General features: G+C 33.2%; 1 protein-coding gene across 1 annotated transcript; it reads right to left on the bottom strand.

The window, feature by feature from the left end:
- Positions 1 to 5,131: 5,131 nt before the first annotated feature.
- On the bottom strand, positions 5,132 to 15,565 carry LOC141659510 (5'-3' exoribonuclease 3-like). Its single transcript, XM_074466411.1, has 23 exons — positions 15,346 to 15,565; positions 13,776 to 13,878; positions 13,605 to 13,681; positions 13,331 to 13,522; positions 13,076 to 13,195; positions 12,918 to 12,980; positions 12,563 to 12,706; positions 12,306 to 12,470; positions 11,624 to 11,701; positions 11,411 to 11,497; positions 10,282 to 10,530; positions 9,829 to 9,924; positions 9,327 to 9,422; positions 8,642 to 8,712; positions 7,798 to 7,926; positions 7,626 to 7,702; positions 7,502 to 7,542; positions 7,306 to 7,380; positions 7,033 to 7,190; positions 6,730 to 6,834; positions 6,556 to 6,631; positions 6,166 to 6,245; positions 5,132 to 6,070 (listed from the first exon to the last, which is right to left on the bottom strand). The coding sequence occupies exons 1-23, from the start codon at positions 15,547 to 15,549 to the stop codon at positions 5,404 to 5,406; spliced, it is 3,153 nt and encodes a 1,050-aa protein (XP_074322512.1). The 5' UTR covers positions 15,550 to 15,565; the 3' UTR covers positions 5,132 to 5,403.
- Positions 15,566 to 15,779: the final 214 nt, after the last annotated feature.

Below are 15,779 nucleotides of genomic sequence, written 5' to 3'. Positions count from 1 at the left end.
ATTGAATAAAAATTTAATATAAAACTTTTATTCAAAAAAAAAAATTAAAAATATATTATGAAACTATATTTTAAACGAACATTTGAAAAATGTGCCGAAAAATAACGTAAACAATTCGATGGGACTGATGAAATATGTTTTTATTCCAAATCCAAACGCTCCAACGGAGCCCCCTCATCAGCATCTTTCCACGTGTCCACACACATGAGATGTTTTGTGTGCGTGTGTATTTGTCAAGTTGTACGCTTGCAGTTTCATTTTTATAAATTATTACTCATATTTACGAATAAGTCTTACCCGAAAATTCATTGCATACAGTTATGCTACACTGGTTTGTACTTGTACAATAAAATGCTACTTGTATTATCGGAAATTATTTAAATCGAACAAATATGTTTGATCAGTTTTAATAATTTATCAATAATTTTTTAAAAGTCAGCCACTTTCAATAATATTGGAACTTGGATAATTTAGACATAACAACTTAAGGTTAGTTGTGTTTAAGATTATTTTATTCACCTCGGCTCTATTTTTAATATGTAGAAATTATAGAACGATTAATTATTTAACATAGTATTAAAAACTTGATTCAAGGATGATTCAATGGACGAGTCCTTATATTCTATTTATTTAATTTAAATATTTGTTTTTATGATGTATATTGGTATTGATTGTATTTATTAGGATTAAAAAGAATAAGATCATGTTCGGATGATATTGATACTTGTTGTCGTTATATTTATTAGTGTTAAAGAGTATAAGATCAGCGTTAAAAAATTATATGATATATACGATATATCACCGACTTTTGATAAACATTTGTTCTTAAACTTTAAAGTGAAATCTCTATCAATCTACCACCAAGTATTATTGAATGAAGACCTTGGTGTTGTATAGTATTTGTGTTTACACAATGCATATTTTTTATTAAAAAAAATATTGGCTTTCGATCATTTTCAGCTAATATAAATAAACTAGAGTTGAGATCACCGGTAGTTTGGTCGGACACTCTTTTTCTATTCTTCAATTACGTCACCAAAATATTTTTTCCATTTTGATTTTTTTACTGTTCATGGTAAGCGATTGACTACTAATTTACGTCTAATTTATAAGATCAAATATAGTCATGAGTGATCTTATTGGATTCGTATTAATGAGTATTTTAATACAATGAAGTTTTTATATTTAATACTAATACGAAATTAAAGATATTAACAATCAAAAGTGTGAATTGGCAAACGTGTCCAACACAAACAAGAAACGTTTTTAGGGACGGAGGGAGTAGTAGATGATAATATATTATATTATATTATATTTATATCTGCCGGTAAGAATTTAACAGGTGGAATGAAGCTGGTAGTTTCTTTATAGCTCAAATTTGAACATGCTTCCTAGACTTCCATTAAGTCCTTACATATATATTTAATAATTAATTAACTCCTAATTAAGATACTTAAATAAGCCTAGTATGCTTACTTTGTGGTAATCAAATCACATTTAAACAAGTTAGTAGGTTATAGTTGTATGCGTGCAAAAAGGAAACACGATAGAGTTCACCAGTTTCTCCACAAGTGACAACATCAATCATTTTCTTGAATTATTCATCCTCCAAAATTTTGATTCTCGAATATGCCTTATTTACTACCTCGTTAATCAAATAATTTTAAAATAATAGTCAAATTTTCAAATTCTCAAAACACTAAAATAGTAACCAATTTTTCTTTTGGCTTTCAAAAAAATTACTGCCGTCAATTCCTGTTAAATATTCAATTTTAAATAATATATTTAAAATGTATATTACAGAATGGTGGTTATTCTTCACATTTATTTTCAAAATAGTGGTTAAACTTTTAAAAATTGTTGTATTTTTTTTTTCGCCTTTTAAAAGAATGGCTTCGTCAAATTTCTACCCGGACTCACACTTTATTGTCACTGAAAACATATGATATCGCTAAACAAAAAAATACAAACACAACTCAATAATCTTTAGTTTTTTCACTTATTCTAATTCAATAAAGTGTCCGACTTCCATGTTTTTTGGACCACTTCACAAATGAACACGAATAAAAAAAATTAGCAAAAATATAGACAAAAGTATCCACCTATTGAAAAAAACTTATCACCAAAGTAATAGTGATTTTTTAATCGATACCTGGTATTAGGATCAATCTAGGATAACCCTTTAAAACTCTTCACACAATGATAATATGTCATTATTTTGAAAATTTAAAAGTGTAACCATTATTTTGAAAATAAGTGTAAAATACGACCACAATTATGTAATTTATATTTTAAAAATATTAGTTAATGACTTAATGGTAAAGATTTAACAGACGGCGGTCATTTTTTTAAAAGGCGTCAAGAAAAGTAGACCACTATTTTGAGAATTAAAATTTTGATCAATATTTTGAAAATTAACATAAAATACGTTCAATACTATGTAATTTACTCTGGTCTTAGACTTAAAATCTGTGCAAGTACAAATGATCAATATTTCATTTTAATTCAATCAAAAATGGCCTTTTTTACATATAGAAAAATGGCCACCTACAGTAGTACACATAATCATTTTTAGTTTTTGTTAAGAACACCTCGAGAAATTCTAAACCAAAAAAATAATGGGACAAATAGTATTAGAATAATCATACAAAGTTTTATTAATCCACGGCCATGGATGTCAGTTACCGATCAGTATGACAGGCAAATTGAATGATATACTCTCTCGGTCCCTAAAAACGTTTCTTATTTGTGTTGGACACGTTTGTCGATTCACACTTTTAATTGTTAATATCTTTAATTTCGTATTAGTATTAAATATAAAAACTTCATTATATTAAGGTATTCATAAATACGAATCCAACAAGATTACTCATGACTATATTTGATCTTATAGATTAGATGTAAATTAATAATGAATCGCTTAGCATAAATAGTGTCCGAAGTCAATATAGGAAATGTATAAAGGGACGGAGTAAGTATAAAGCGGAACTCTCCACCGTTGGTGTGATATGGGGCAGTCAAAAAGAAGGAAAGAAAACAGGCTGGTGAAGTAGCGACGGCTTACCAAAGTAATCATCCCCACACGTGTATTACCTAACTAACTACTGTAACTGTCTAACACCTACTGCCGACATAAACACTAGACTCGCTATTCTCAAGGTGCTGTACTTTCAACGCGGAAACACAGCTACTACACCTTATGTTTTTAAATATTCAATTCTTTAATTCGAAACCACAATTTTAATTATCTGCTCAAAACTTGTGTCAAATATTCCAACCGTAATTATATAAAAACAGAGGAAGTACTTTATACTCACTTTATTTCACAATTTCATTCATATATTCCGACCTCAAAATTTAATATTACCTGATTTTTTTCACTTATTACAAATTTATAAATTATATATGTAATATATATATATAGGCCAACCTTCCGGAGATAACCTCTTATGTACGTGGAGAATCCTTTAATTTTATTATAAATCTCATACAAATTGTAAAATTTTATTTTAAAAATATAAAATTCGATTTTAATGTAGAATAATATTTATATTTAAATATTATAAAAATTTTAACACTTAAATTTAAAAAAATAATTTATTTTACATTTGATTATACTATAAAATAATTTTGATTAACTGTGATTCCACTACAAAATCACTATGTAATATTTTATTATTTTTCAATGATTTTTTAAATAAAAAGTTGGACAACTTTGTATTTTTATTTGATAATAAAAAATGAAATAAATATGTGTACTTTATTCCATTATTTCATTCATATATTCCGACCTCAAAATTTAAAATTTTCTGATTTCTTCAAAATAAGATTTGTATTAATATAAACAAAAAGTGTCTTTTAGTAAAAAAGACATTTTTGATGTCAAATTATATTATTTTGCGCATTGGACTTGATCCAAGGAGTGGCTGTAGATTCTCGACAAGTCTCTTGATTCTTTTTTATTATTTTATCTCTGCACTTTTCTTTTGTTTTATTTTTTACTTTTCCCTGCAATCGTTTTGACGTATCTAGTGACGTAATCAAAATTGTATAATAATCAAGATTAGAATAATATAATATATAGCCTACTTTGAAGATCAGACAGATATAAAAAAACATCAATGATTTCAAATATCAATTAGAGATTATGATCTAACAAAATAAAAAAATAGGGGTACATCAACATTTATGATTGAAAAACCAATCAAATTTTGACACGTATTTTTTTATTATGTCCCCGTGGACACAAAGCAGAAAATTCGTTAGATTATTTACACCTTGGGTTTTATCATATTTACATATTTTAGTTATTTAAAACACAAAATTAGAAGATAATATAGTCGTTACCTTCTAGGATACGCACAGAATGGTTAATTAGTAAAGAGCGCTCTTATGAGGTCTAGTATTGGATACCTATGCAAGGACACAATCAAGATATGTACGTGAAAAGCGAAGAATTCATAAATATGATTATAGACAGAATTTAAAACGGTCCAAGTAAATTCTTGCATAACGACTCCAACAAAATATGGTAAAGTTGTGCTTCACTTGCCACGTCGATAGACAATAGACATGTACTAGATGTACTAGATTTTCATCTAGTAAGAGTATGAGGTACGCGTTTTTAATTCTTAAATTTTCAAGATAAGCTTTCTTAAATTCGTCAATTTTCAAGGTATTATTTATATGGGCTTGTTAATAATTATTTATCACCCACCGTATATTGTTGTGCAATAAATTAAGGATCTTTACGGAAACAGTCAAAATAGGGGCATGATCCGCGTATATGTTACACTCATCATACCCCTGTTCTAAACGGGATATACCGAATATGTTTGGTTTGTTTATATTTTAAACATTTCAATATAAAAACTGAAGTTACGACTTGAATTAAAAAAATTGTGTGCAATATCAATTATTCTTATCACCCCTCTAATTATTTTTTCATACACGCCGGCCATTTATTTTTTTAAAACGAGGAAGCACACTATTGAAGCCCCCGTCTCTGAATAGAAATCTTTGACTCACTAGTTGTACGATGATATAAAGATATAAAATCATCACTTTTCAATTAAATTACTAGATTCGATCGATAATGGTAGATTGCTAGCCAAAACAAGTTAGGCGGAGCTAGGAAGAAAATTGCGCCGAATTTAATTTTATATGTAAATTCCAAGTCATATGTATACTTTGGCATTCAGGTTTAAAGAATTAATCAAACAATCTGCCGATCCTTTTTACATTACAAGTTACAACAGTTATTCTTCCCAATAATTAATATGAGCTAGGTGAATGAATCACAATTTAATACCTTAATCTGTAAAAGAAAGAATAGATATCTGGCACACCTAATTTAAATTTATAACAATCCAACTACAGCTGGCTCTTGATCAGGCACCCAAGTTAATGGCGGTGACCAGGTGGTGGCGGTGGTGGCCTTCGAACTCCTCTTCCAATGCCTAATGCTGAAAACTGGTTGCCAAATTTTTCATGACGTACATAATCTCTGCCCACTCTTGAGTCTAGAGTGGGCGGGCCTCTGTTCGGGTGATGATAATTGGCACCAACGTATGTTTGATATCCGACATGTTGATAAAATGGAACACCGGCTGCAACTGGAGGCAGTGCTTGGACTGTGTGAAGAGGGGCATGTGGTTGATATACATATCTATTTTGATGCGATCCTTGGGAGTAATATACTTGTGGGGGATAATCCCTACTCTGATTCGAAGGAGGATGATGCCGATTGTTAGAATGTCGTGTTGATGACGAAGCATAAGGTTGGTTATGAGAACGATCGTATTGACTCTGCCCAGGAACAGAATATGGTAACATGTGGTGACCTTGAGGATAAGCTGAATTAGGTGGTACCGATCTGTACTGTCCCTGACCCTGGTGTCTATTACTTTGGTTCGATTCAAATGCCAGGCCATGTGCAGTGGCATATGGAGGATGGCCATTATAATCTCCATCAACATTTCTATCTTTCTTTACCTGTAAGCTATTTGCTACAAGCCGATGAGCAGCATCACCTAGCTGCCTGCCAGAAATGGCTCCTGGAGGGTTATTCCTGAAATGAGGTCATTCACAGACAAAAAATATACTCAGTAAACTAGAGATCACCAAGAAAACCAACCACTACCATTATAAGAGAGGTGTTTTTACCTTCTATTTTCCCATGGCTTCCTTCCAGAATCTTCATGCCACAGAACAGGATCTGGCGTTAGATCCCCAACTGAAACGGTCTGCATAAGAGGATGATGTCATATTATTCAAGCACAAACTGGAACTCAAATTAGCATGTCCCACACATATATAACTGAACTAGCTGAGAATTGGGGACATAACAATCATTAAAGAAAGCGAATAAACATTACAAGTAACAATATGTGCTTTCATGGTTAACAAAGTTGGCCTATTTAATGTTAACAGTGTGCCACCGCCAAACCCTCCAGCCCCCCCCCCCAAAAAAAAATCTAAGATCAGTATTAACGAGTCACAAAGACGTATACCTACATGGTATAACTGCAAGTAGATGTAAAGATAAAGATGTACCTTTTTAGGGAGTCTAACTCCTGGAGGAGGATGTGCAATATGATCGTGATAATCTGGAAGTCTGTAAATAGCACATCTGAAAAGAAAACATCACAAGTGCATTACGAACATATATACAAGGTCATGAATCGATTTGTTCACCCCAAACAGTTTCTTTCTTGCTCAAAAGCTTACATCACATTATTGTCCATAATATCTTCCATCCCCTCAACTGGTGATCTGAATATTTGTGGGCACGGTTCTCCAGAGCAAAGAGATATATAACCATTCATCCCGCCGCTGCACGTAGCCCTCAATTAATCAGAAAATAGATCTATGTAGTTTATTAGCAGTAAAAACTTTAAACATGAAAGTCTAAACTATGTAAAGGCTTCAAATAAAGCTGACACAGGTATTATGATATCACTTAAAAACTTTCATTTTTAAGTACACAAAGATGGAAGCATAATATAAACTTATATACATTAATACTTATACCTGGCCCCTGGATCAATTTTCTCCGTCAGTTGAGTTCGTTCTTTGTCATTCAATTGTTTACAGCGATCATCAAGAGAAAATATGTACGGAGATAGAGGGTGAGATACTGCCACAAAAAACATGTCATTCATTGTACTGTTTCTCCGAACTTCTTCATCCTGCCAAAAAACACATCAGTTCATAAAAATGATGATGGTTATTTATCATGAAAATAATAATATATGCACAATAATGTTGTGGCTGAACATGTTTTAAAGCATAACTTTATCTTACCGTTAAAGTATACTCGATTTTTGCAACCTCTGCAAGAAGGCGGGCTTCATCAATGAAGGGCAATTTGGCAATACCCTACATAGTTTTTCAAAAAAAAAATAAATGCCAAGAAACTTCCATTTTTATAATCATATAAAAAAAGGAACCTAAGTATCTCAACATGGAAACTGAAAATGTGGTATGGGTTTAAACACACCTGCCAAGCAAATCTCTTACCATTCATATCCACTTCAAAATCTGATAGATCAGCAATAGTTTTAATAAAAAGAAAATATTTTGAATCATAAAGATCAATTATCAGTAATGTGCCAGACACGTACCAGCTGGATAAAAATCAATAATAGGCGAATTTGGATCAGTCATCAGTTTCCTGTACTGCTGAGGAAGTGCATGGGAGCTGCAAGTAATATTAGTCAGCGCTATTTATCTGTATTTGTGTGTGTGTGTAATATTAAATGGAACAAGAGAAGAAAGGCAAAAGGTGTGCACAACCTGGCAGCAGGAAATACTCCCAACAGCTGATTAAATGGTTTGAATGGAGAACCTAGTTCAAAGCTTATATTCAACTGTCCAAGATCTTTAAGATCAGAAGCAAATGGAGCATAATGATAAGGATAGAACCTGCAAACAATAACGTGTCTTCAAATCTCAAAATATAATAACCATTTAATGAGGGGAAAACAAATTTTGAAAACTTTCTTTTTCTTCATTGCCCTCTTTTCTTCCTAGGATAGTCTACACTTAAAAAATGCTGCAATAATTAAACAAAACCTTTTCTAGCTAAATGATACATAAGTAAATGTGTATTACTTGCTCCAACTCTTAGCTGCTTAGAGAATGAGGCAGAATACCGCCACACATTTTTACTACCCCCCCCCAGATATAAGCCTCAACTATGTATTTATTATGTATTCGCTCTAGTAAATGTACTTGAGTTTTCTTTAGTTAATTACTTTATCTGTCTTATGTTTCCTAGCATATTCGAACTGAACTGCCACATGAACAGTTGCTAGGTTAACGTGATTATAAAAATTATAGGAGAAGAGACGATGGTACATAATTTTTCAAGCCAACAGTGAACACCCATAAGCTAATAATAGATATTTTTATTCTTCATTATTTACTTATTCACTAGAAGAGTTCAATTTTCCCCATCCTTGCGAAAAATAAAATATGTTAATGGGTATAAACATTTCTCTTATTTTGACTTGCTTCATGTGTTTTTCTTTTCCGGACAAATGTTTTTTAACCTATGACATAATTCCTAAGCAGGAATGGAGTAATTTATAGATTGTAAGTTCATATTGCAAACTGTAAAAACATAATGATACAATACCATTGCCATGAACAAACTCCTTCGTAGTAATAGTGCATAACCCAACACAAACCTTCGGCGTAACTCTTTACCTACAAAGAATCACATTAAATCATAATTTTTCTTACTGTTGTTATGGACATAAATGTGCCACTAAGCAAACTTAATGATTACAGAAGTACTTGAGGTCTGAAATTTCCTCAATCAAATATCAAAATTGTCAAATGTGTGATGAAAATTGAAAATATTAGTCTGAGAGATTCCGACATCCACTTGGACAAAGACCGAGTCAGAAAGTCAAAGGTCTATGGAAAAATTTAAACCCCCTCCAGTCTCATAAAATGACATTTTACTTGGGGATATTCATCTTGTAATAGGCGTATGAGAAGTTCACGGAGTGACAATACCTACCTTTACAATGCTGAAGTTATTGAATATTCTCGATTATATTTTTAATGCATTTCACTTGAGTATACAAGGAAGCTATCTTAGTTATAAAATAAAGTGTAATAATCATTGTTTCTTAATAAACTAAACAAGATATGCGCATTCAAAGATAATCATTTCTAAATATTTGAATTATTTAAAAATCACATGACAATGGTTTTTTAGGTTTAGTCAACAGGACAGGTCAGACTCAAAAAATGAGCCATTAATAAAACTTAATATATTATATAAGAAGATATGCAAACATTAAACTACTTACAACGTCTTTGCGAACCCGATCAAGTTCCTCAGGAGTCTTTGCAGAAAACTTTTCTTCATAATACCTCTCCTTCCAACCTGGCTCTCCTAGTTTTACCTGATGATTATATATGAGAATATTACATAACGGTTGTTGACTTTCAAGTGACGGACAGGACTTACGAAAGTAATATGAATCCAAGAACTAAGAGACGCCTTGTTCACATAATAAGTACGAGGGACTAGGTGTGCAGAAAGGGCATGCATTACCAGTTCCCAAGAGTTTATGGACCCTTTACATGATTCATTATTGTGCATATATATTATGGAAGTGTATAAACAAAAGTGAAATACTTCGAGCATATACGAATTCAACAAATGCAGGCATGTATATTTTTCTCTTTGCAAGAGGAAGATTACTCAGTTCCGATAAAAGTATTATCGAACAACAATATAGAGTGAGCGTTTCCCAAAACTTAACGGTTGATTTAGATGTAAAACTAAATATGTTTCTTTGCTTATACCTTGTCTTCCTCGGGATTCTCAGAGTTGAAAGCATCAGATTTTTCACGAAGTATCCCCTTCAACTTTATTTTCAGTTCCTCTTTGTTTTCAGATGCCTGCAGAAAATTGAGGATAATTTAGAAAACAAGCTTCGCTAAAAAGTAGGAGCGCACACTTCTACTCCTACTTGTGAGCACCCTATTATGCATGTAGGACATGAAAAATGAAGGTAAGTGACTATGACGTATTGCTATTGAGACCAGTAAAAATAGCCAATAAAATGAAAAATCCTATATGCATTTTATGCACAAGGGAAGTCCAATATAACTACATTCATTTTATGCACAAGGGAAGCACAGAAACAAGTACTGCAGCAAAGGGGACAGTCCCTTGATGTACCACCTAATGGCTGATGGAACACATTTGTTCAACACTACTACTTATACTCCAGAAGTGGAAAACCGAAAATGTACCTCGTTTTCAAGATTATTCTCAGCTTCGACAAGAGCAGCAGCAATAGTGGCCTCAGAAGATAGCCGTGCAACTTTTGAGGCTCGCTGGTTGCTGGATTGTGTATGCTGATATGGTGAGGGTGCATGCCCTGAGGCGAGACGAGAACCATGAAACCTGGCAACTGGAACCATATCAGGTTTGATCTGTGGCTCCGCATCATCTCCTCTTTTCACTTGAGCTTTATCACGCTTGACTCTCTCGGCTTGACGCTGAACAAGAAAGGCATTGTAAGTTGCTATATTTTCTCTCTTTAATAAGACGTTGGGGTACAGCAAAGATAGGAATTTAAAGTACTGCTTGACACACAATATTTAAAGGGTTCATAGAATTTGATTGTTGTAAGACTCCCGGAAACAATAGATTTCTCCAAATTATATAGAGAACTAATCAGTTCTTCATTTACTGACTAACATGAGCCTAATTACACTTCCCATAGATATACAGACTGCAGCAGAGACTTTAGAATACATAATTTTGAGATAAATCAACTGAATACTTAAAGCCTAGTGAAAGGGATCAGGCCCTATTATTATATTATATATGGTATTGGAGAAAAAGGTTCCTAAAGTTAACTTTAGGAAAATTATCTAAAGTTATTAGGATTTTGCATATAAAAGTTGAATGACATTTTTGTAATAATAGAATTAACCCCCCTGCATTTACAAAAATACCCTTAACTTTGTATTGAAAACTCGCTTAACTTTAGACAATTATCTAAAGTTAACTTTTGGATCACTAAGACTTATTATTATTATATATTGGACCAGATTTTATATTATTGGACTTATGTTAGCCCACATGTTTAGGGCTTTGGTTTATTATTAGCCCTTTAGGGTTTTTGTGACGGTATATTTATTACCGAAACATTTTACTTATAGGGTACGCTTGATTATACACTTTTTTTCTGAGAATAAATTATTCATTGTTCTTGGGAATTCGTATAATCTTTGCATTGTTATGGTTTTTTAAGTTTTGTCCTGCGTCACCTAGACCTTGAAGGTGCTTTTCATGTAAAGAGTTAATATTCCTAATATCCAAATATTCATAGCAGATAGTAAAATCTACTAAACAAAAATTACTGTAACAAACCTGATGCAACCGAACTCTTTTACTAAAGATTTTGTCCTCATATGATCCCACGGCTTGAATGAAATGCTCCACCCTGCTCAAGTTTGGCTAACAAAGAAAAAACAAGTAATTGAGGACACTTTTGTATACTTTTGTAGCAGCAAGCGTACAAGAAAACTTAAGAAGTAGAGCTAATACAGATAAAATTGACCAAAAGATCACCATTTTACATACCTTGCTTCCATCAGTCAAATAACCACCTAAAGCCCGGAATTCTTTCTTGTAAACAGCCAAAAGCAGATTGATTGCACCCTAAATAGCAGGCATTAAAAATATTAGGGGACAAAAGAAGAATTTAATTAATACTATTGAGGGCATTTGAAAAAAAACAAGAAATCCGTTATCCTAGATAGTAGCACTTGGCTACTTCACAAGAAAATCTCAGAGCATATGTAAAATATCATAGTTATTATACATTCCAGAAACCCTCAGTTTTCACCTTGTCCTAAACCCAGAAACAGAGACCATTTTTTGAATTAATATCTGAAAAAGGTATCGGATCTGTGGACAACCCGAGTAATACTCTCAAGTGATGACCAGTACAATAAATGGGGCATCCTCGGCCACTATCCAATTATTCAAGAATTATAAGTTTCTAAATAGAATCATCAATGTAAATGTCTAAAAAACCTTATTACTTGTTATCTTCATCAAATTTCGGGACTACAAGACATATATGTGAGGTTTTATAGTACTATTACTATATTTCTTTAAGGTTAGCTAGCCAAAGACTCGTAGGGTAACAGCCCAATAGATTTATCCAGCCATTCCTCCTTGCCTGTGAGCACGAATTATTTCCGGTCAAATCTAAGAGTTCAGCTATGATCTGATTGGGAAAAGAAACAATATGACACACCTCACGGATCTCCAATGTAGGCATATGTGGTAAAAAATCATTTCCAACAAAGAAACACATGAAGATGAAATCATCAACGATACGCTCAAAATCAACTTTGAAAGGAATATTAGGAATCCTCATCTCAAGTTCCAAATACTCCCTGAGAGTCCAAATGTGGAGAAACTGCAAACGATACAGGGCACACAACTTAGAAAGCATAGAGGGTTACTGCATCCTAATACCACTGAATAGGTTTCTATTTACCAAGTACAAACCTGGTATGGCTTTTTGGGAACAATTTCACCTTTCTCATCAAACTCGCCATTCTTCCTTTTAGCCTTCCCTTCACAATCTGCGGCCATGTGGCCCATTTGACCACAAAGAAAACACTTGTTTTGCTGTCCTGGAGTGAATACAACCTACAAATTAAGTTAGACCAACAGAACTTGTGTTTGTCATAAATATATTTACCAACAAAGTATACAAAAGGCCCTTATATTAATTAGTAAAAGATTTATTTTTTTGACAAAAAAAGTTCAAAGACAAATATCTGGTATTCTCTTATCCAACTGCAATGTAATATGCACTGAAGTCTGGACTAATATTGGTAACAAACAGTCAGATACTAACCTCCCTGAGAATTGAAAAATGAATCTCATGGGTAGCCAGAGCCAACATGATGAGATCAGCGTCCTGTTATGCATCATCAGGCATCAGCATTGTATGATGTTTATTAAATAAAATTCACTAGATTAGCAGTCCACAAGTACTCAAACCAGAAAACTTACCAAACCATACAGGCAGTGGCGTGTGTTTGGATCAAAACCAGGAAGGTTTCTTTGAAGACGAATGTAGGACATAATTTTGTGTTCCCCTTCGCCAGGAACATTTGCATCAGAAAGTATAACCTTCAAAAGAATATAGGAATAAGCAACATATGCAACACTACTTCTTGAAACAAATACAAAGATTTTAACTGAAAGCATGAATAAGCTGAACAGAAGATCCAGAAACCAAATTTATATTTTAAGGGAATATACTACCTTTACAGATTTCCATCCAGGGTCATTGTTAATTCTGAGATGGATATAATACTGTAGAGCAACTGATAAAACTGCCATAAACTCAGTTCCAGGAGTTATAACATTAGAATCACAAACTTGAGACTCCTGTTTTGGGGGAAGCTTTCTGCCTTCCTTTTCAAATTCCTCGCGCAATCTTTCCTCTTCAGCTGCCTACATAAGAAAAGAGACAGACACTGGCTATAGAAGGTTGTAATTACACAGCATATGCAATTTAGGTACAAGAGGTAATCACCGCATCTGCTGCATCTTTGGCTGCTCTAAAACGCCTAGATCGCTGCTGGTTCATTTTTGCCCTTGGGGCAACACCATCTACAACAGACGCCAAAACATTATTACCAAAAGAGAGACGCAAACAAACAAAGAGACAACAAAATAGTTAATTGCTTTCGAAAATGTGACTCGCCTATAGCCATGTAGAGGAGCTTTCTAGGACGCACCATCACAAACAGCCTATCGATGTAATCGAACATACACTGAAACACCTCAGTGAAGGAGGTTGGAGAAGGCTGCAGTAGAACAGAAGAAACAGAGATATTCATGAAAATGGTCCAATAACAAGGAATGATCAAAATTGCAAGTGGTTGCACAAATAAGAAATAATAAAAATGAAACAGACTGTAGATATATTTTGGAAATACAGCAAGAAATGCTACACCAGCTCAGTGTGTTATTAAAAGCGCGCATATGTGCGCGCATATGCGAGATGCGATGCAATGCGAGGCTGAAGCGCTTCGCTTCAATTATGCGATGCAACTTTACTGAAGCGCTTCGCTTTAAGAAGAGCATGATGATAATTATTATTAATTTATGTCAAGTTATCAACTATTAAGAAGTCAGGGACTAATTTATAGGGATGTAGTTGATTTTCTGTCTTTAAGTTTGCATATTACATGTCAAATATATTGTTATGCATTTTTTTCCAACTGTTTTGCTTTTTTACAAAAAGCACGCTTATCGCGTTGCGCTTATAATCCAGAAGGCCTTTGCCCTTCAGTGTACATATTGCGTTTAATAACACTAATTAACCAGCTTAATATTTGTAAGTCTAAATTACCATCCATTGCCAACCCATTTTACATTATTACATTTACAGGCTCCAATCATCATTACACATATATATCACTAAATTATGGTCCTTGTATCTTAATTTCATCACATTTTATAATTCCACAAAAAGTAATAATGACCATCTTTATTAGCTATTAACAATACTCAAGTTTTAATTTAACCCCTCCACAAACTATCATCTCTCCCATGTCCTTTTTCCTCCAAATTTGTTCAAGACCTATATTACATCAACTTTCTCTTATAATCTAAGGCGTCAAACTGACCAAAGTGACTTATAAGCCTAGAGCAACTCCAGTGGAGTCGCTATTCTCCCAAAATGTCAAATTTGGCGACTCAAGTAGCTAGGCAGCAGGTCCAACAATGTGACATGGCTGGATAACTTTTTTTGGCCAGTCTGATTTTACTTGACTCTTTTATCTGTTGACCAAGCTTATCAATATCAATTTTATGTACTACTCTATCCTTACATTTTATTGTTCACTCTTCCTGCACGCGTTTTGTCTTCCTCATTTCTTTAAAATCATCTAGGTTAATTAATAAAAAAATTAAAATAAATGGTGATATATCTAGTGCTACTGGAGAGGCATGTAGATAATGGTGTTGGGGATGCTCTAATTTATTTTTAAATTATTTAAGTTAGGGATTGAAATATCTAAATCAGATAACAAGTTATAAATTACACGAAAGCAACTTGAAGCAGCAAATGATCTCTAAGTAAAGCAAATGTGCACATAAGAAGTAGTGAATAGGCATTCAAGTGAAACCAACAGAGAAATGGAACAATCGAAACCGGTAATTTGAAATTATTGCATAAGCCTCCCCCATTTCCCTCGTAGCAAATATCAAGAGTACAGGAACAATGAATAATTAAAAAATGAAAAATATAATTAGAATAACAATCTTACCCGGTCCTCGGGGTGAAAACAGGGGTGAATGATACCATTCATATCGAGATAGAGATTATCATATTCAAGGTGATTAGGATTAGGTTTAGAAGTATCAACAGGAATCTTAACACCTTCAATTTCAATTGCTTCTTCTTCAATTACATCTACAACTACCATCGGATACTTCTCCGCTAACCACCGGTAGAATGCTGGAACTCCCATCCCACCCACCCGCCCTCAATCAATTTAATTTTTTGTATTTGTATAATTTGGCAACCAACCAACAACAATTACAAATAGAATACAATGATTATACGATTGCCGGAATATTGAGGGAAGATAAAGGATATGGCGAGTAGTTAAGATAGTAGTTGTTAAGATAAAGGATACGGCGAGTAGCTGTGGAAAGGGTGAATGACAAATTTAGCTTATTTTTACACAAAATTGATAAA

The sequence above is a fragment of the Apium graveolens genome, chromosome 5 (assembly GCF_009905375.1).
Source record: "Apium graveolens cultivar Ventura chromosome 5, ASM990537v1, whole genome shotgun sequence".
Taxonomy (NCBI): Eukaryota; Viridiplantae; Streptophyta; class Magnoliopsida; order Apiales; family Apiaceae; genus Apium; species Apium graveolens.
Note: the sequence above shows the minus strand (reverse complement) of the source record. Positions and strands in the feature narration are given on the sequence as shown.